The sequence below is a fragment of the Oryctolagus cuniculus genome, chromosome 19 (assembly GCF_051225735.1).
Source record: "Oryctolagus cuniculus isolate XC-2025 breed Fujian yellow rabbit chromosome 19, ASM5122573v1, whole genome shotgun sequence".
NCBI classification, from domain to species: domain Eukaryota; kingdom Metazoa; phylum Chordata; class Mammalia; order Lagomorpha; family Leporidae; genus Oryctolagus; species Oryctolagus cuniculus.
This window is the reverse complement of record NC_142885.1, coordinates 54,897,494-54,920,217: the sequence shown is the minus strand read 5'-3', so window position 1 is coordinate 54,920,217 and position 22,724 is coordinate 54,897,494. Positions and strand designations below refer to the sequence as shown.

General features: G+C 40.5%; 1 protein-coding gene across 1 annotated transcript in view; it reads left to right on the top strand.

Moving 5' to 3' along the window:
• The window catches only part of LOC100353262 (phospholipid-transporting ATPase ABCA3), a 219,121-nt gene that overhangs the window by 153,223 nt on the left and 43,174 nt on the right, over window positions 1-22,724 (top strand). The window contains exons 18-21 of the mRNA XM_089321567.1: window positions 11,437-11,608; window positions 13,139-13,436; window positions 17,374-17,620; window positions 17,741-17,945. Of these exons, the coding sequence (XP_089177693.1) occupies window positions 11,437-11,608; window positions 13,139-13,436; window positions 17,374-17,620; window positions 17,741-17,945 (922 nt within the window). The remainder of the gene's footprint in view (window positions 1-11,436; window positions 11,609-13,138; window positions 13,437-17,373; window positions 17,621-17,740; window positions 17,946-22,724) is intronic.

The window sequence follows — 22,724 nt, the reverse complement described above, 5'->3', positions numbered from 1 at the left end:
CCATCTATAGGTTGCAATGGACTTTTTCCAGCTACATCTATTGTATTCAGTACTTTGGGGTGACTCTGTAAACTGATAAAGCCAATAATGTATTACAGGTACCAACTGGAAAAAGAGTATAGATAACTGAGGTTACTAAGATCAGAAAGTAATTCAAATCAATTGGTGATTTATAAAAAAGGTTAAAGATTCTAACAACTATCACTGAAACTGCTTTATTGTTCTGATGTATGTGACCCTGTAGTTTGCTGTGAAACTAAATGCATCTAAATGTAGTTAGCCTTTAAATCAATTCCTCTGTATCATTTATGCATGTTTTTCTAATGTCTCTGCTGGATAACAAGAAAAGTTATCTCAAGTGTTCATATTGCTGTAGAGCCTGATTATATTGTAATCTGTAACAAAATGTTTCCCGTAAGTTTAAACAGCTAAAGTTAATCAAAATTTCATGTAACCTATATCTCTGTAAACTTGTTAAAAGAAAAAAAAAACAGAAAATATTTTATATACTTGTGCTTAAATTTTCTGGCTAAACAAGCTACACCATGTTGGGTATTTAAGAGATGTTTCCGAGTACATGTATTCTTAAAATTTGTGAGGACATTAGACCTTCTGGTAAGTGTTTTCCTAAGTTGTTGTCTAATAATTAAATCTACTTGCTAAGTTTTCATTTGATATTACTCTTAAAATGTTTGTGCATGGAAGAGCTGCCCTACGTTGTTGTTTTTTGTTTTGTTTTGTTTTTTGTTTTTTTTTGTTTTTTGTTTTTTTTTGTTTTTTGACAGGCAGAGTGGATAGTGAGAGAGAGAGAGAGAGAGAGAGAAAGGTCTTCCTTTGCCATTGGTTCACCCTCCAATGGCCGCCACGACCGGCGCGCTGCGGCCGGCACACCATGCTGATCCGATGGCAGGAGCCAGGTGCTTCTCCTGGTCTCCCATGGGGTGCAGGGCCCAAGCACTTGGGCCATCCTCCACTGCACTCCCGGGCCACAGCAGAAAGCTGGCCTGGAATAGGGGCAACTGGGACAGAATCTGGCGCCCTGACCGGGACTAGAACCCGGTGTGCCGGCAACGCTAGGCGGAGGATTAGCCTATTGAGTCACGGCGCCGGCCTGCTGCCCTACGTTTTTAACCCTATTGTCATATATGATTATTCCTGTGAGATTACTTAATTACTTAAAGACTAGTGTAAAAAATTAAAGCTGCTGCCAGGCAACACCACACAGAGTAATGTATCTGTTTTGCCTCTGGTGGTGCAAGGTTTTTAAGCATGGCTGGGAACTGGTAAGATTTTGTAGTGACAATCTGGCAGTATCCTTGCATAGCTATTTGGGTAAGGACATAATTCAGTTCTGTTAAAGGTCAACCATGTTCAGAAATCAGAGTAACTCATCCCAGCTAAATATTCATCAGAAACATGCCTATGACTACAAACTTCTAGTCTAGGCAACGAAAATTAGAGGTGGGACTGAGCACTCTCTTGACTTTCATTCTCTGGTCTGATTTAACAAAAACCAGGAGGAAAAGAGAGCTGGGCATCAGAAACAATGTAAAGATGGGTGGCAGGCCTATTACAGACAGCTCTGTACAGTGATCTGCCCTCAGAGAGACCCAACAGGCCAGTCCACTGTAGTGGCTTTCAGTGTGGTAAGCCTGGGCTTCAGCAGAAGTAAGCTTATGAAGAGCCCTGGGAGCTCTGCCAGCCAAGAGTTGGATCACTGGAAATGGACCTGCCCTGGAGTTGAAGGACTTCAGGTCAGAGCCACAGATCTTATTGGCTCTAAGCTGAAAAGCCCTTCACTTAGCCCAGCCTCCAAAGTGACTGCCACTGTTGAAAAAATGGCCAAGTAGGGTCAGTAACATTGCAGACAGAGCTGTAAATTTCCTGTTGGAGATGCCACCTGCCTTTACCTGGCCAGCTCTCCTCCCAGGCCAGGTAAGTAATAAAAGTCAACAGAGTGCCTTCCCCAAGGAGGTTCACTCCTCCCTTAAAATGTACCCTATGTAAAAAGATAGATAGGTCTAGGTCCCTTAACTTACAAGGCCTAAAGCCCACCAGGTTATTATCAAGCCCCTTCTATCAGGTTCTCTTTGTCTCTCAATCAGAAAACTTATTTGTAACTTGGACAACACCTTTCTTGACTCCTCTAATAGCAACTCTGTCCTTTGTTCTGGACCCTGTCTGGCCCACTCCTGGGCCTCATTCCTTTGTAATTTTGTTGCTTATTAAAGTCAGTGGTATACAGACATTCTGTACATGTCCTGTGGGGGCAGCAGTAGTATCTTTTAAACAGTATTACTGCAAATAGTGTACTTCAAAATGTAAATTACCTTGTTTAAAACTGTGACTTTAACATTTGTATAATTAGTGCATATGGTATCTACTCTCCATTATCAGGATAATTCATTATTAGGTAAATTTGGCTAGTAAAAAATAAAGTTCTGTAAGCAGTGTTTCCTATTAAATATCAACTACTGTCTCAGTTACACATAGCAGCAGCAGTTCCGCCTTGTTCAGGAAAAGTAAATGAACAAAGGTAAAAAGGTAAAATACATGCTGCAAATAGCTAGTCATTATTCTGTGTATAAAAGTAGAGCAGAAATTAAACACTGAGGATTTCTGTAAATTCTTTGTTCTATGTAGTAGATTGCCGTTTATACTTCCAACATGTTTGTTCTGGTAATCCTCTCCCACAATAATGAGTGGCTTTCCTCCCAGTTTTGGCTGGAATCTGCTTTATTCTCACCCTGTCTCTATACTATAGTGTCTGGTTAAGTGTTTACAGCTGGTGATGGAGCGAACCAGGCAGTCAACCAAATGCTACTACAGGAATGTGCTCGGCTCCCCACCCAGGAAATACTGGCTTAAGACATCACCCCATGGCAGCGAAGAGTGCCTCATTGCTCCACGTCAGCAGGGTTGACTCTGAAGATGGATCGTCATCCCTCTGCACCTCTTGGACTTCTGGGACTGACGTGGTGGGCTGTGCACCACTCTGGGAAAGAATGCTGCTTTTACGCCCATCACTCGGGCCTAATAAAAAATAACATGGCTGGCTAAGGTCAGGGAGGGGCTGGCAAAATGAAAAAAAAAAACAAACAGGAGACCTCTCAGGGGTGGTTTGAGTCTTGGTTCAATTCTCCATGGCAACCCACCCTACTATCAGGACTCATAGGGCCCCTTGATCTCCTGATTTTAATTTTAACTTTGGCCCTTGCATTGTTAACAAACTTGTGCAGTTTATGAAACAGAGATTGGGTACCGTTCATTTAATGGTCCAACAGTCCCAATATAAACCCTTAAATGTTTGTAAAACCTATAAAATGTCAGTCCAAATCCCATGATTGGGTTTTTCAAACATGTACAAAAACAAGGGGGGAATGAAGAACCAAAGTGACTCCATTTTAAAACAATAAAAAAAGCAGCCTCCGTTTCCCATAGCAGACCCGGGTCCTTGTAAAAGCAGGCATTCAGGCATTCCAGAGATATCAAAGCTTACCAGGGACAGCTAGCTCAGTAGACCAAGGACAGCACAGTAGACATTGCTAAACAAAGTAACTCCCTGTACCCAAAGCTCCTGTGCTGTAAGCCTCCACTTTAACTCCCTGTGCCCAAAGCTTCCATGCTATATGTAACTCTTTTTTTTTCCTGCTGATGTAGCCCTTTTTTCCTTTAAAACCTCTCCCTAACAAAGACTGGGACCTCACTCCTTCCTCCGCTGTGCCGGTTGGTTGGATGGGGTCCCTGTCGCGGCTTGTACTCCTGAATAAACTGCTTTTGCAGTTTGGTGTGATCGACTCTCTGGGGGTCTCTGTGGGGAATCTAATGATCTGGGCACAACATATTTTTTGGTGCCCAACAATGACACTCCCAGGTTAGGCGTGGTAAATCTCTCTTTCTTTCTTTTTTTGATTCAAAAGGGAAGTAATTCCCCACAGCTGAATGGAATTGGAGGTAGTTAGGAATGACATACCCACAGGAGCCAGAGATTGGAAGCTCTTTCCCAAGGACCACACAGGGAATCTGTTCTGCCCTCAGTGTGGGCTCAAATTCACCTGCAGTCTCCCACGGGGTTGCCAAGGTTACCAAATTGTAGCGTCTCTGGAGAGTACTTACATGAATTCCCTGAGTTCTCTCCCCGACCGTCTCTTTTTTAACAGTCTCAGTTCATTAGCACCACACATTCACTAGGTCCTAATCTCCTGTTATTTCACCACCACCCCCTCCCACCGCCTACCCCCGCCGAGTCAGGTTTTTCTGCTAGGTTGAGGGCCAGTGCAGACCTGAGGTTGCCCTGCTTATGATGTATGTCCAAAATGGCGCCTGCTCTTTGTCTTGCTCGCCTTTGAGAGGTGAGCGGAGAGAAAAAAACTCGTGTCCATATCGGTCACTTTTTTTTTTCCTCTCTCTTCTAGTTAGCCTATTGAACTTTTCCCCACGGGGTTTCAAGCCTTGTTCCCTCTAGTCTCCTCTTTCCACTTTCCCACCGATGTCTCAGGCTATTGAGGTTCAGCTCACCTCGCATTCCAGCACTGGTGTGTTGAGTCTGCCATTGGTGTCCCGAACTGTGGGCTCCCACACTGTCCACACAGGTCCACTGTGAATCACTAGTTCTGGAAGAGTTTCCTCTGCTGTTTCTTCCCCTACTCTTCCTTGAACCTGCAGTATCTCCATTTACATTAAACTGTCTCTTCCCGGACTATCAGTGTGCTCCCTTCCTATTCTGCCATCTTGCCGCTCTCCCACAATAATTCTTGATAGTTGTGAAGATTACATTTTGTTCATGGATTTTTTCCTTATAAATATATAAAGAAAAAATTTGCAATTGAACATATATTTATTCCTTTACAGATTTATTCACTTAGAAATCTTTTATTTAAGATATATAAATTTCATGCATTTCATATACAAAAATTTAGGAACATAAAATACTCCTCAACCTTCCCTCCCACCTGCACTTCTACCCTTCTTCCTCTTCCCTCTCCTATTTTCTTTTCATATTTTTCACTAAGATCTATTTTCAATGAACTTTGTACACATAAGATTAACACTATACTAAGCCCCACTGTTGGTGGGAATGCAAACTGGTAAAGCCACTATGGAAGTCAGTTTGGAGATTCCTCAGAAACCTGAATATAACCCTACCATACAACCCAGCATCCCACTCCTTGGAATTTACACAAAGGAAATTAAATTGGCAAATAAAAGAGTTGTCTGCACCTCAATGTTTATTGCAACTCAATTCAAAAATAGTTAAGACATGGACTCAACCTAAATGCCCATCAACAGAAGACTGGAAAAAGAAATTATGGGACATGTACTCTATAGGATCCGATATGGCAGTAAAAAACAATGAAATCTGGTCATTTGCAACAAGATGGAGGAATTTGGAAAACATCATGCTGAGTGAAATTAGCCAGTCCCAAAGGGACAAATATCATATGTTCTCCCTGATCGGTGACAACTAACCAAGCACCAAAAAGGAAACCTGTTGAAGTGAAATGGACACTATGAGAATCAATGACTTGATCAGCCCTTGTCCTGACTGTTGAGGAACAACTTACTACTTTATTCCTTTTAGTATTTTTTTGTTCTACTTAATACCATTGGTTGAACTCTGTAATTAACACACAATTATTCTTAGGTGTTTAAATTTAACTGAAAAATGATCCCTATTAAATATAGAGTGGGGGCCAGCACCATGGCTCAATAGGCTAATCCTCCGCCTGCAGCGCTGGCACCCCAGGTTCTAGTCCCAGTCAGGGTGCCGGATTCTGTCCCAGTTGCTCCTCTTCCAGGCCAGCTCTCTGCTGTGGCCCGGGAGTTCAGTGGAGAATGGCCCAAGTGCTTGGGCCCTGCACCCGCATAGGAGACCAGGAGAAGCACCTGGCTCCTGGCTTCAGATCAGCACGGTGTGCCGGCCGCAGCGCGCCAGCCACGGCAGCCATTGTAGGGTGAACCAACAGCAAAGGAAGACCTTTCTCTCTGTCTCTCTCTCTCACTGTCACTCTGCCTGTCAAAAAAAATATAGAGAGTGAGAATAAGAGATGGAGGAGATGCACAGTTCAGCACATGCTCACTCGGACTTACCTCTAATGGTAGAGTTAGAGACGTGCCAGGGGATTCCAATTCAATCCCATCAAGATGGCATGTACCAATGCCATCTCACTAGTCCAAGTGATCAATTTCTGCTCACAATTGATGATAATGATAGGATTAAGAGTCAAAGGGATCACATAAATAAGACTAGTGTCTGCTAATAATAACTGATAGAATTAAGAAGGAGAGAACAATCCAACATGGGAAGCGGGATACACAGCAGACTCATAGAATGCCAGATGTCCTAAACAGCACTCTGGCCTCAGAATCAGCCCTTAAGGCATTTGGATCTGGCTGAAAAGCCCATGAGAGTATTTCAGGCATGGGAAGCCAAGACACTGTGGCAAAAAAAAAAAAAATCTAAATGAAAGATCTCTGTGAGTGAGATCCCAGTGGAAAGAATGGGCCATCAAAGAAGGAGGCACCTTTCTCTGAAGGGAGAAGAGAGCTTCCACTTTGACTATGGCCTTGTCTAAATAAGATCAGAGTTGGCAAACTCAAGAGGCTTTCATAGCCTTGGCAGCTCATGAAAAGAGCCTAGGATGATTACTGATGTCATAAATAAGAGTGTCAATTGTTAAATCAACAGCAGGAGTCACTGTGCACTTACTCCCCATGTAGGATCTCTGTCCTTAATGTGTGGTACTATGTTAATCAACGGTATAACTAGTACTCAAACAGTACTTTATACTTTGTGTTTCTGTGTGGGTGCAAACTGTTGAAATATTTACTTAGTATATACTAAGTTGATCTTCTATATATAAAGATAATTAAAAATGAATCTTGATGAAGAATGGGATGGGAGAAGGAGTGGGAGATGGGATGGTTGCGGGTGGGAGGGTGGTTATGGAGGGAAGTAGCTGCTATAATCAAAAAGTTGTACTTTGGAAATTTATATTTATTAAATAAAAGTTAAAAATAAATAAAATTAAAAATTAACACTATAAGCAAAGATTTCAATGAATGTTATAAAAAAAGAAACTGTTCTCAACAGTCACGACAAAGGCTGTTCAAAATTATCACATCTTGAAGTGTCAATTTTACTTCTATAGATTACTTTTTAGGTACTCTATTAGTTGCCGCAGATCAGGGAGAACGTATGGTGTTTGTCTCTTGGGGACTGACTTATTTCACTAAGTATAATGTTTTCCTGTTGCATCCATTTTGTTGTAAATGACCAGATTTCATTTTTCTTTTTCCGTTGTGTAGTATTCCACGATGTACATGTCCCATAATTTCTTTATCCAGTCTTCAGTTGATGGACATCTAGGTTTATTTCATATCTTAGCTATTGTAAATTGAGCTGCATTAAACATGGGGGTACAGATGACTCTTTTTTAAAAATATTTATTTATTTACTTGAAAGAGTTACACAGAGAAAGAAGGAGAGGCAGAGAGAGAGGTCTTCCATCCGCTGGTTCACTCCCCAGATGGCCACAATGGCCGGAGCTGTGCCGATCCAAAGCCAGGAGCCAGGAGCCTCTTCTGGGTATCCCACGAGGGTGCAGGGGCCCAAGGACTTGGGCTATCTTACACTATTTTCCCAGGCCATAGCAGTAGAGCCAGATCAGAAGTGGAGCTGCTGGGACTCCAACCGGCACCCATATGGGATGTCAGCACTGCAGGTGGCGGCTTTATCCGCCATGCCACAGCACCAGCCCCAGATAACTCTTTAATATGCTAATTTCATTTCCCTTGGATAAATTCCCAGGAGTGGGATGGCTGGGTCATATGGCAGGTCTATATTCAGATTTCTGAGGTATCCCCATACTATCTTCCACAGTGACTACCACATTACATTTCCACCAACAGATTAGGGAAGCCTTTTCCCAACATCCTTGCCAGCATTTGTTGTTTGTTGATTTCTGTATGAAAGCCATTCTAACTGGGGTGAGGTGAAACCTCATTGTGGTTTTGATTTGTATTTTCCTGATGACTGGTGATCCTGTGCTTTTTCTCAAGTTTCTGTTGGCCATTTGGATTTCCTCTTTTGAAAAATGCCTTTTTGAGGCACTCGGATCTGGCTGAAAAGCCCATGAGAGTATTTCAGGCATGGAAAGCCAAGACACTCTGGCAAAAAGATCTCTGTGAGTGAGATCCCAGTGGAAAGAACAGGTCTTCAAAGAGGGAGGTGCCTTTCTCTGAAGGGAGGAGAGAACCTCCACTTTGACTATGACCGTGTCTAAACAAGATAAGAGTCGGAGAACTCAAGGGGCTTCCATAGCCTTGGAAACTCATGACTGGTGCATAGGGAGATTACTGATGCCATAAACAGGAGTGTCAATTTGTAAAGTCAACAACAGGAGTCACTGTGCACTTACTCCTCATGTAGGAGCTCTGTCCTTAATGTGCTGTACATTGAGGCTTAATGCTATAACGAGTACTCAAACAGTATATTTCACTTTGTGTTTCTATGGGGGTGCAAACGATTGAAATCTTTACTTAATGTACACTAAACTGATCTTCTGTAAAAAAAAAAAAAAAAGAAATTATCAATTCCCAACTTGACTCTCACTGGGATTAAACATGACAATAGGTCTGATCTGATTTCATCATCATTTAAAAAAAATCATCTATTATTTTTCACTTTATGTTTCTGTGTGGGAGCAAACTGTTGAAATCCTTACTTAAGGTATACTAAGCTGATCTTCTGTATATTAAGATAATCGAAAATGAATCTTGATGTGAATGGAAGCGGAGAGGGAGTGGGAAAGGGGAGGGTTGTGGGTGGGAGGGACGGTATGGGGGGGGGGAAGCCATTGTAACCCATGAGTCATACTTTGGAAATTTATAGTCATTAAATAAAAGATAAAAAAAAAGAAAAAAGAAAAATGCCTTTTTGGGCAGGTGCTATGGTACAGAAGGTAAAGCCACCACCTGTATTGCCAGCCTCTCATATGGGCACCAGTTCATATCCTGGCTGCTCCACCTTCTAGCCAGCTCCCTGCTAATATGCCTGGGAAAGCAGTGAAAGATGGCCCGATGTGGGCCATTGCACCTATGTGGGAGATCTGGAATTAGACTTGGTTTCAGATCGGCCCAACTCCAGCCACTGCAGCCATTTGGGGAGTGAACCAGTGGATGGAAGACCTCCCTGTCTGTCTCTACCTCTGCCTTTCTGTAGCTCTGCCTTCCAAATAAATTTTTTAAAAAAAGCTGAAAAAGAAAAATGCCTGTTCAAGTTCTTTGCCTACTTTTTAACTAGATTGTTTGTTTTGTTGTTGAGTTTCTCAAACCCTTTATAGATTCTGGATATTAATCCTTTATCAGTTGCATAGTTTGTAAATATTTTCTCCCATTCTGTTGGTTGCCACTTCACTTTGCTGAGTGTTTCTTTTTGCAGTACAGAAGCTTCTCAATTTGGTGTAATCCCATTTCTCAATTTTGACTTTGATTGCTTGTGCTTCTGGGGTCTATTCCAAGAAGTCTCTGCCTATGCCAGTGTCTTATCAGGTTTCCCCAATGTTCTCTAATAATTTGATGGTATCAGGTCTTAGATTTAGGTTTTTCATCCATTTGGAGTGGACTTTTGTGAAAGCTGTAAGGTAGGGGTCTTGCTTCATACTTCTGCATGCAGAGATCCAGTTTTCCCAGAAACATTTGCTGAAGAGACTGTGCTTGCTTCAGGGGTTGATTTGGCTCTTTTGTCAAAGATAAGTTGGTTGTAGATGTGTGGACTGATTTCTGGAGTTTATATTCTGTTCCATTGGTCTACCCATCTGTTTTTGTGCCAGTACCAGGCTGTTTTAATGATAACTGCCCTGTTGTATGTCTTGAAATCTGGCATTGTGATGCCTCCAGCTTTGTTTTTGTTGAATAAGATTACTTTAGCTATTTGGAGTCTCCTGTATTTCCATATTTCAGCATAATTTTTTCTAGATCTGAGAAGAATATTGTTGATATTTTGATTGGGATCTCATTGAATCTGTAAATTGCTTTTGGTAGTATGGACATCTTGATAATATTGATTCTTGCAATCCATGAACATAGAAGATTTTTCCATTTTTTTTGTGTGTCTTCTTCTACTTCTTTCTTTAATGTCTTGTAATTTTTACCATCGTGATCTTTGATGTCCTTGGTTAAATTTTTTAATAAGTAAAAGCAGGTTGTCAAAAGAGATATTTGTACACACATATTCATAGCAATATTATCCATTATAGCCAAAAGATAACTCATGTTTGTCGCTCCCCCTCTTCGTGGAGGAACGACACAGAACCCTGCGCTGTTCTTTCGTCTGCTCGGCCCTCCCCGGGTTTGCTGCTGGTTCTTCCCGGGTTGGCTACTGTCCCTTCCACCTCCGTGGAAGGGCGGTTCCCCCTGGCCACTTTCCCCACTTCCGCAGGGGAGCAGCACACCGCCGGCCGGCTCTCTCGGGGGCTGCACAGGTGTTCCCCTTAGATGTTCCCCTTAGATGTTCCTGGTGCATGCCGTCTCTTTCCTCCTTTATAGTCCTCCTCCGCCAATCCCAACTCGGCTGCCCACACGCCGAGTACGCTGCTCTCCTCCAATCAGGAGCAGGTCCTACAGTTTATTGGCTGAACTGGAGGCAGCTGCGTAGAAGCTGTTTTCTCCTCTCCCAGCGCCATATTGTGGGAGAGCAGATGCATAGAATAAGTCTTAATTCCAGTAACTTAGTCTAGTCCGGATTGCTCCCCACAATGTTGTATTCCATATAACTACCATCAGGAAAGTGTTTAAATGATTTTGATATCTCTGTGTTTTAGAATATACCTTTTAAATAACTGTATTTTCCACCAAGTGTTTTTCCACTTCTACTGATAAAATTAATTTTTCCACTCTCCCACTATATTGTCATCTTTTTTCTTCTAATATTGTACTCAGCATTTCTCTCCTTAGATTGTAATGAATTATGTATATCTATTCATTCTCAAATATCCACACTCAAAGATCCAGCCTCAAATGCAGGCAGTAATGGAAGATGTGAAGACCTTTTTTTTTAAATTTACTATTCCATTGTTCTCATCATTTTATAAAATAAGAAAAACATGTTATCTCCCAAAAAAGAAACTTATCTTTAATTAAATGAGAATCATTTAACTTGAGTAAGTTCAGGTTAATGAAACACCATATATTATCATTGTTTTCTCATGCTGCATTGCAGTGATAGAAACCTTACCACTGATTGGCAGTACTTCTCAGACTTGTTTCTTGAGAACTACTGTTACCAGACTGCTTCTATACAGTGCTTTTCTGTCCAATGAGAAAGATGCATTAGTCTTCCAAATATGAAATCTCAACAATCTTCAAGAAATAGTTTGAGGATATGGTTAAAACAAACTGCTTTCTGCTTTTTTGTGTACATGTGTGTGTGTACAGGGCCAATAAACTGGCAGCATCCGAATGGAATATTCATGCTATCCACTCCCCTTATTTGAAAACCCAAAACATAAAACGAGACAAGAAGCAGAGTATGGATATGCCAATAGATTATGAGAGACCACTTTCTTCCAGTTTGAATGAAATTGCTAACATTAAATTTAATACTGGGGTAAGCATATTCGCTAGAATCATAAACCTAATGTGTTTGATTGGGGTATAAGATGTTCACATGTTTATGTCTAAGTCTTAAAAAATCTTTGAAGTTTAGCTAACCAGATGGACTGGTTAGTACTATAACTCTATTAACCTGATACAGGAGAAATAGATTCTAGATAAAGATCACAGTAGCTACTCTCATTTTTTAAAATATAGTTTAGTTAATTTAATTGTTAATTGAAGTCTTAATTCAATGTGTACTCTCGTTATTGTCACTTCTCAGAATAACTTTGAAGGTTCTCCTTATAAATTTACTTTATGTTCAGTTCTGACAAGACCAATAGTTATGAGTATTGTACTCAGAAGACATTTGTTGATCAAAGTAAGGACATTTGCTCACTTTATATAAACTAGAGTAATCATGCAAAACATATTTATATAAGATGTTTTCCTCATACAGCAGAGAAAATAGAAAGATTATGTTTTAATACTGAATAATAGATATAATTTTGGTTTTCTAATCAGGAATACTATAATATTTTCATGAAGAAAATCATTTTCTTAAGATTTTCAGTAGAATTATATCAGGAGCCAGGTCTTAACCCTTTTACTTAATACCTTAAACAAATAAAATATTTTGTTAAGAGGCTGATGTTTTGGCATAAGAGGTTAAGCTGCCACCTGCAGTGCCAGCATCCAGTACGGGCACCAGTTTGAGTCCTGACTGCTCCACTTATGATCCAGCTCCCTGCTAATGCACCTGGGAAAGCAGTAAAAGATGGTCAAAGTGCTTGTATCCCTGTACACACATGGGAGACCCAGAAGAAGATCCTGGCTCCTGGCTTCAGATTGGCTCAGCTCCAGCCATTATGGCCATGTTGGGAGTGAACCAGTAGATGGAAGATTGATCTCTCTCTCGCTCTCTCGCTCTCTCGCTCTCGCTCTCTCGCTCTCTCTCTGCGCCTCTGCCTCTGCCTCTCTGTAACTACGTCTTTCAAATAAATAAATAAATCTTTTTTGAAAAATATATATATATTACTGTAATTACTCCTTTCAAATAAAATACTTTAAAAATTGTTGGCTGGCACCACAGCTCACTAGGCTAATCCTCCACCTGCGGCACCAGCACCCCAGGTTCTAGTCCCAGCTCGAGCCCCGGATTCTGTCCAGGTTGCTCCTCTTCCAGTCCAGCTCTCTGCTGTGGCCTTGGAGGGCAGTGGAGAATGGCCCAAGTGCTTGGGACCTGCACCCGCATAGGAGACCAGGAGGAGGCACCTGGCTCCTGGCTTCGGATCGGCACAGAGCGCTGGCCGTAGCAGCCATTTGGGGAAGACCTTTCTGTCTGTCTCTCTCTCACTGTCTAACTCTGCCTGTCAAAAAAAAATTGTTATTTTCTTGGGCTCATTTCAAAGCATACATTTGTTTTATATGTGTATATTTTCACCATGTTATTTTTAAGGATTTATATTAATAGGCTTCAGCATGAATATCCTACTTGGGTCACTAATGTAATGTAATGTAATGTTGTTTCCCTCTCTTTTAGTTTCCACTTTACTTCCAGCAATTTTGTTCCATGTTTATAAAAAGGGCACTATTCAGTTTGCGGAACTGGAAGTTGATGTTGCTACAGATAATAGTAATTTCAGTTGTCACTACGTATCTCTTAATAAGTCTGGATTTAGGTCATGGTGATGTACCTGCCAGGAAAATGGATTTGAGTCAATATGGTCAAACCACTGTGCCTTACTCAATTTCAGGAAATTCTGATTTGGCTATGAAACTCATAAAGAACCTTGAGATTTTTCTAAAGTCTAAGAATCAAGAACTACGGGAAATACCAGGTAAGATCCATAGAGGGGTATAAGAAGACTATTTTGTATATCTTGGAAGAAAGGACTTTGGTTTTTAGTTACTCATTTGTTTATTTTCCTACTAATTACCAGTATTACAGAGGCAGTTAAAATCAGAAGAAAAATATACAATTTAAGATAATTGGCAACAAAAGTCAATAATTAATGGACATGGTTTGACTGTAGGAGGTCTTTCGGCTAATTGCATTACCTTTCAGAACCAAAATACTATATTGTTGTGACAGCATAGAACTTTTATTCTAACCGGAATACTGATATTTCTCTGAACTCACAGGTAAAATGTTGATTCCAAGACCTGAAAGCTGTCCTTTATTATTTTGGCCATTCTAAAAACAAGTGGCTGAAGACTTAGTAAGCTCACTCATTAGAACTAAATCTTTGAAGATATTATAAATAACTGTAAATAATTTATAATTTTCAATACATAATGCTAGTAAAAACCATACAAAATACATTCTCTTTGTATTATCTATTAATGCTAAAAACCCTTTCAGTAGCTTATTATTTATCTATTGCTGTGTAACAAATTACACAGCACCCAGAGATGTAGGATGTGAACTTCTGAAAACATGGAATTAACCCATTCTCCCATGAAAGCAGCAAAACAGTTGCACAACAGTTTTAAAATTCAAGCATTTTGTCGTGACAGAATCCGGCTCCTGAAGAACCTTGTCTTCCGTGCCAAGAGCAAGACCACTGGAAACTGAACTGCCCTGGGGCTTGAAGGACCCCCTGGGTCAGAGCTGCAGACTCTGTTGGTCCTCCCTAAACTGAAAAAATCCCTTCACTCTGCGCAGCTTCAAAGTAACCGCTGCTGTTGAGGGGACAGCCTCTAAGGTCAATAACATTTCAGGCAGAGCTACCTATTAAAAACTAACATATTCAGGCCAGCTCTCCTCCCAGGCCAGCTAGGTAATGGAAGTCAATAAGTTCACACCTCCATTATGATGTCTCTCCCAGTATCACATGTGAAGAGATAGCTAGAACTGGGCCTCAATATACCTGGCCAGGCCTTAATGCCCACCTGAATATTATCAAACCCCTCCTGTCAGTTTCTGTTTCCCTCTCCATGGGAAAACTCCTTCCTCCTTTGGACAGCACCTTATATCCCCCAATGGTGACTCTGTCCTTTGTTTTTGACCCTGTATATTTAATCTGTTTGTTAGATCTATTTTCCTCCACATGAAGCAGTGAAATTCTAGATGACCATGCACATAAAAATTTGAATGGAGATAGTTTCTGTGAGCTGGCATGTATAATTAACGTGTTTCAAAAGTTCTTACAGCCCACCTAAGATGTAAAAAGGCCCAGCCTGCTGGGTTCTGGGCCTTCTGCCACATGATTGGTCTGTGTGCACACTGGCAGTTGGTTGACCTCTGCAAGTTAATTTTCTTTGAATAAATTTGGTCTGGCTGTGAATTCATTAAAATAAAAATTCAATTTCATTAAAATAAGGTCTGCAACATTTTAACTGAAAGTTATTCCTGTCACCCTTTCTTCTAAACTCAGTGGTAAGGTATCCATGAAAAGCCAGCAGCCTTGCAGTTTACAGAAAGGACTGACCTCTCTGGAGATCTGTTGGAAGCCCCATCTCTAAAACAGTGTCAACTAACAGCCCACTGTCAGACTCCATTCCTAAGGCATTGTTATTACTGGATTTCAACACAGCTCTGTCAAAAAAAAATCTCTGTGCCCATAATATTACTAAAAACAAAAGCAATCTGCTGGTAACATCACACCTGGCTAAAGCTATTATTTCAGTTGGGCAAAATATATATGCCTGGCCAAAAGTTAAAAAGGATTCCATCTGAAGGGTCTTATGTTGGAACCAGCATTCTGGCATAGTAGGTTAGGCTTGCACCTGAGGTGCCAGCATCCCACGTGGGCTCCAGTTCAAATCCTGGCTGCACCACTCCAAATCCAGCTCCCTGCTGAGGCACCCGGGAAAGCAGTAGAAGATGGCCCAAGTCCTTGAGCCCAGCACCCAAGTGGGAAACGTGGAAGAAGCTCTGGACTCCTGGATTTGACCTGGCCCAGCCCCAGTCATTACAGCCATTTGGAGAATGAACCAGCAGATGGAAGACCTCTGTCTGTCTCTAACTCTGCCTTTCAAATAAATAAAAAATAATTCTTTAAAAAAATAAAAATGAAAAGTTCTTATGTTGTAAGGGGTCTAGATGGTTTAGAATTGCAGTGTACATAGCTAAAAATATACTGGGGAAGGAGAAAGCTCAGAGTCATTCACCTCTGGTTGAAGTTAAAGACCTGTACAAGGGGCCAGCACTGTGGCATAGCAGGTAAAACCACCATCTGCAGCGCCAGCATCCAATATGGATGCCAGTTCGAGTCCTGGCTGCTCCGCTTCCAATCCAGCTCTCTGCTGTGGTCTGGGAAAGCAGCAGCAGATGGCCCAAGTGCTTGGGCCCCTGCACCTGCATGTGAGACCCAGAAGAAGCTCATGGCTCCTGCCTTCGGATCGGCACAACCCCAGTGGTTGCAGCCAATTGGGGAGTGAACCAATGGACAAAAGACCTCTCCCTTTCTCTCTCTCTCTCTCTGCCTCTCCTTCTCTCTGTATGTAACTCTGACTTTCAAATAAAATAAACAATTCATAAAAAAAAGGCCTGTACAAGCAGAAAGTGAAAGTTGAAGCTGACTTGTAAACTGCATGAAATTTGAAGGTTTGCCTTCATGTAAAGATCTACTTGGCAAAGTATGGAAGATTTTCAGGCTCGAAGTATTTAAGGAAATTGTTTTGCTGGTCACCAAATTATCAGCTATTAGAAATATTTTCAAAATACTAAAGGAAATATGTTTAAAGAATTAAAGGAAAAATGGCAACCATTGGGTTAAGCCACCACTTGTGATGCCAATTCCCATATGAGAGAGCCAGTTTAAATTCCAGCTCCTCTGCTTCTGAACCAACTTTCTTCTGATGCACAGGGTGGCAGCTGATGATGGTCCAAGTACTTGGGACCTCCCCACTGTGTGGGAAACCCAGATAAAGTTCCTGGCCCCCCTGGCTGATGGCTGGCCCAGCTCCAGCTATTGCCGGAACTTACTTAGGGAGTGAACCCACAGATGGAAGTTTGATGTCTTTCTACCCACATTCCAAATAAATAAAAATTTTAAATAGTCAAACAGCAACAACAAAGAACTTAAAACAGTAAAGTCTAAAGTACATATTTAAAACAAAAAGGCATGGATAAACAAACAGGCACCAAAAGGAAATAAGACACATGGAAACCAAATGGCAAAATGGAAGATATAAATCCTACCACATCAATAGTTACATTAAATGTAAATGAAAGAAACACTCCAAAAGTTTTCAGTCATGATTTTTATACAGTCCTACTTAAATGAAATGGACAAGTTCCTGGGGAAAGAAAACACAGGTGACAAAAATTCACAAAAGCATCAAATGGAAGAATACATGAATGAATTTAAGAAAAGAAATGAAAGACTTGTACACAAAATATTGTTGAGGAAAATTGAACAAATCTCTATACATGGAGAGACATTTTGTGTCATGGATTAGAAGACTGAATATTGTTAGGATAGTAGTTCCTCCAACATTTGTAGATTCAGTGCCATACAGACTGACCCAAATATTTATATGGAAATGAAAATGACCTAAGCAACCAAAATAATTTAAAAAACAAAACAAAACATGTCTGTTTTAGATAAGAAAATAGCAATAATTTTTAATTTTTATCAGCTTATGGACTATATCTGTGAGATTGTTATAGAGATCAGTGATGGGGTAGAAAGATAAAATATTTGAAATAGCCAATATAGGAAATTTTAAAAGCAGTGACAAAAATGTTCTTGATCCTTCCTCTACAACATATGTAGTAGGTGATATATTACATGCTGACTCATTGACTGATTTCTTTCTTTATTTTAGGTAATGTAAATAATTACTTAATGCAAAGTAAAGAGTGTCATGACTTCTGCATTATTGCATTCTCCATTAAGGTTGAGGAAGATAAAACAGTACTTACTATTTTGTTCAATAATGAAGCATACCATTCAGCTGCAACATCCCTGGCAGTGTTAGACAACATACTTTTTATGTCACTTTCTGGCTTAAATGCCTCCATTACAGTCTCCAACAAGCCTCAGCCTCTCCCCATCTATGGTTCTAACATGGTGTATGTATAATTTTCTTTTTACTGGAATTGAGTCTTAAGATGTTCCCTTGCTATCTGGACAAATCCATTTGAAAATATCTACTGATATCAGCATTTTCACTTTTATTTCATCTTCTGTAGGCCTATAAATGGATTACAAATAGTATTATGTTTGGCTTTTGGCATTTCCGTTGTGGTCGGTAACTTTTGTCTTCAGACAGTGATTGAGAGAATCAATAAGTCAAAGCACATCCAGTTCGTGAGTGGGGTCTATGTACTTACTTACTGGCTTTCTGCTTTGTTGTGGGATCTCATCAGTTTCTTCATTCCTTGCTGCTTACTACTGGTGAGTGTTACCTGAAATTTCATGGAGAGTCATATTCCTTATGTTGTCCCGCCAAAAATAAAACTATTCAACTAATTGCATCCTAAAATTAACACATCAAAACTTGAAACTATGTTGACTTGTTATACTAGAGAATATATTGTAGAAACCTCATTATGCAAACATTCTCTTTCATGAAGAATATTTTTCGTTGCAAAATCTGTCTTAAATTGGCTTCCTATGTTTTCTCACCATTTTGCATTGGCAGAAAACACTCTGTGAAAGTGTAAGGACTATTATCTGTCCCTCACCACTACCCACTAATTCCCAATGCTGATCCCCCTGGTAAAGTTGAAACGTGACAAAGTTAAGGTTTAAGACCTAGATAAGGATTCCTGATGCTATTCACATTCACCTACCCATTTTCATATCCTCATAGCTAGCCAGGTTTGCAAAGCAGAATTACTTTTAATTCAGTAATGAATTTTAGACATTGGAGAAGGGTAGAGACAATGAGCTTGAAAGGATGTACAATATCTTTTTCTTAAAGATTTTATTTATTTATTTGAGAGGTAGAGTTACAGACAGTGAGAAGGAGAGACAGAGAGAAAGGTCTTCCATCTGTTGGTTCACTCCCCAAATGGCCACAGTGGCCAGAACCATGCCAATCTGAAGCCAGAAGCCAGGTGCTTCTTCCCTGTCTCCCATGTGGGTACAGGGGCCCAAGGACTTGGATCATCTTCTACTGCTTTCCCAGGCCATAGCAGAGAGCTGGATTGGAAGAGGAGCAACCGGGACTTGAACTGGCACCCATATGGGATGCCAGCACTGCAGGCAGAGGATTAACCTACTATGCCATGGCGCTGGCCCCCGTACAGTATATTCTAATGCAATGTTTTTGCTCATTAATAAGCCGTGGTAACTTTCTAAATTTCATATACATATTGGGAATTAGGGATACACAAAAGCTATCTGATTAAAGGAGGTATAAATGTGTTAAGGAGATAAAGTTCTTTACTGAGAACATAAATACTATAATATATGTTCTCTTGCCTCAAATAACTCACTGTTTTGCTAATGGACGCAGAAGTAAAAATAGGTCATTGTAAAACAGCCTTATTGTTATTATAAAAATGAACTATGATTCCTAATTCAAACTATTCTGTGGAACTGTGAAATTAGTTTTGGTAGGAAAAAGGATCAATTTGGTTCTATAGCCGTGGTAAAATGTGTAATTACTGCATAGTTGCCCTAGTATTTTTCTGAGATGGAGTGAGGATCCCAGTAGGTAGAACAGCTGCTCAGTGGGAGCCAGAGGTTAAGAGTGGGTTAGAGAGTGCACAGCAGCCGTTCCTATGTCTTGCCATGTCAGTGCTGTGGCTAGTATTCTCAATGCAAGCCCCTTTGGCTCCCAGCCCACCAGTCAACCAGTATGGCAAGGGAAGGCCACCATTCTTTGAGAGGGCTGCTCTTCACATATTTCATTATAGGCATTAGGAAGACTGACCCATGAATGGTTCCTACTTTACTATCTCCCCTCCATGCAAGTACAGTGTTAAAGTCAATCAGACAGTCCCTGAGTGAGTCTTCTTCTCCATTCCAAGGTTTCATTGTTTCTATGGTTCTTTTAAACTTGGCTGGCATATGTAGCTCTCATTTCTCATTCAATAGTTACATAGGGAGAGTAAAAAAGAGGTAAAAGCATCAGTTAATCATATTTATACTAATATTGCTTATACCAATATTTATGGCTCATGCAAAAAGTTAGTTATCTTGTGTTTTTATGGAACACCATTCAGATGTCACAATTATCTGAAATTATAAGCAAGGGAACTGATTAAGGCACAGAGAAGTTAGTTATTTACCTGAGTTCACCCTCACAACCGTGATGGGGGTTTCTCCAAAGCCCCTTTCATTTATACACTCAAAGTCAACCTCAGACGATATAATTCCCACTTATTTCTTTTTTTAAAGATTTATTTATTTATTTGAAAGTCAGAGTTACACAGAGAGAGGAGAGGCAGAGAGAGAGGTCTTCCATCCAATGGTTCACTCCCCAGATGGCCGCAATGGCCAGAGCTGTGCTGATCCGAAGCCAGGAGCCAGGAACTTCTTCCAGGTCTCCTACATGGGTGCAGGGGCCCAAGGACTTGGGCCATCTTCTACTGCTTTCTATAGCAGAGAGCTGGACAGGAAGCGGAGCAGCCAGGTCTCAAACTGGTGCCCATATGGGATGCCAGCGCTTCAGGCCAGGGTGTTAACCCACTGTGCCGCAGTGCTGGGTCCCCCACTTATTGCTGCTCTCATATTTGCAACTTCCTCTAAAACTCTTACACTGAATTTGATAAGAACTTCTCTGTCCTTTGATCTGGTAGCTCTGTCTTCCACCCAAGATTCCCCTTCATGATTCTCAGATTTGGGTTCTCCAAATGGCTTCTTGGCTTTACTTGCTTTTCTGACTTTACTATTCACTTACTGTCTTAAATGTGACACTCCCCTACCCTGCTCTGGCTCTGTGAAATGCCACCCACTGGACTTTTATATCCAGCAAGAGGCAAAAATGCATCATTATGCTAGTGACCAGAGGCACTGTTGCACCTTCTCTCTACCTGTCAAATTCACAATGCAGGCGAGACAAGTGCTAAGCTAGGTATGCTGCTGCCTCCAATCCCTAATGAACTCCCTGCCCCACCACTTGCTTCACCTGCCACCTCAAGAGATTTATAGTAGGGTTTAGTCAGGTCCTCTGCCTTCAGTAGATAAATCCATGCATGAGACTTAGGAAAACTGAACAAATAACGTTTCTCTTAAGCAAAGTTCTCAGTGATAGTGAGTTGTGAGCCTTCCCACTCATTCAGCCTTTCTTCATGACACATGAACCTTCTATCTGGAAGGCTGCTTTCCTGAACATAGAAAAGTCAGTTATATATTCAATAAACATTGAGCTCATGCTAGCATTATGAATATAACGTGGAAAACAGACAAGGCTTGTCTTTTGATAAGCTTAAATTCTAGTCAGTGTTAAAATTACTGTCCTAACCAAAGGATTGGACAGCTAATTCAATATTAATTTGGAAATATTCCTCAAAATCAAGCTGTTCTCATTGTACAGTTTAGTTCTAGAAAGTCATCAGGAAGCTCCTCTCCTTCAGGTTACAATGCATCAGTCACAGCTTACTTTACCAGTTTCATGTTTTTCCATTTCCCCTTATTCATGAACTTATTTTCAGGTAAGGAGCCAAGCAGTGATTCACATTTTTTTCCTAAAGAACTAACCTAGTTTTCTAACATCTTTTTAAAAACACATTATTTTCCACGGAGTTGAAACACTGCTTTTATTGTATCTGAACTAACAGTATGCGTTCAGTGTATTTTATATTGTTTATTCTGTTCCATTAGTATATCTATAATATGCTACTTATCAATCTGTTTTAATTATGGTAGTTTAATGATAAATTTAGTTATATATTTATGGTTAAGGTTTCTCAATTCCCTCATTCTCTTCCACATAATGTCCTGTTTATATTAACATATTTGTTTACAAGTAAACTTTAGAATCAGCTTATCTTATTTCTCAAAAAACCCTGTTGCTATTTTTGTTTATATTAACTTATGGAAAATTTACATTTTGTCCATATTAAGTCAGACCCTTTCTAATAACAGTGTATGTCTCTTCATTTCCCCAAGTAGAGATCTAAAATTTTTTTTTTGACAGGCAGAGTGGATAGTGAGAGAGAGAGACAGAGAGAAAGGTCTTCCTTTTGCCATTGGTTCACCCTCCAATGGCCGCCACGGCTGGCACGCTGCGGCCGGCGCACCATGCTGATCCGAAGGCAGGAGCCAGGTCCTTCTCCTGGTCTCCCCTGGGGTGCAGGGCCCAAGCACTTGGGCCATCCTCCACTGCACTCCCGGGCCACAGCAGAGAGCTGGCCTGGAAGAGGGGCAACCGGGACAGAATCCGGTACCCCGACCGGGACTAGAACCCGGTGTGCCGGCGCCGCAAGGCGGAGGATTAGCCTATTGAGCCGTGGTGCCAGCTAAATTTTCTTTGAAGTAGGCTTGGAACTAGGGTGCTCCTAGGTTGCCCATCATTTATTTCTGACTAAGTGTGTAATTTCCTCTTAGTTGGTGTAAGGGGAATCAGACTACAATTGTAGCTGTAAAGTTTTTTTTTTTTTTTCGCCTATGGTCACTATTATCTTCATATGCTTCCTTTAAGGCTATTTCCAAGGATCTTGTAAACTTCTCAACAAGGTTTTCTTAGTTTAACCCTTTCCTTTTATTAGTGAACCTGCTAAGTAAATACTTTGTTGTTCAACCTTGCTATCTTTGGGGAAACTGTAATTATCAACTAGTATCATAAAGATTTTTGGAAAATCATTTTCTTTAATCACTCTAGAGTTTCCCTCTTCTTAATATAGCCACTCTAAATTTGTGCTCCCCTAATTCTCAAATGGAATAAAGAAAATAGAGAATCAAGGCCCTGAGTTATTGAGATGGATACAAGCTCAGATCACAGACCAGAATGCAGTCTTAAGTGACAGAAGTGATGAAGCAGCCAAAAAGAAAACTTTGAATCATTTACTTCCTAAGTCATTTTTTCTAGGAAAATTGAAAGTTTGACTTAATGCAAACATAATTTATTTGACTTTGATTAGGAGGAAAAAATAATAATAAAAATAATAATAATAAAATAAAGACTGTAGCAAAGAGAAAAAAATGAAAATATAGTCATTCTGCTGACTGGAATATTCTCTGTTAAGGAAGAAATGAGTTAGCTCACTTCATGTTCATAAACTA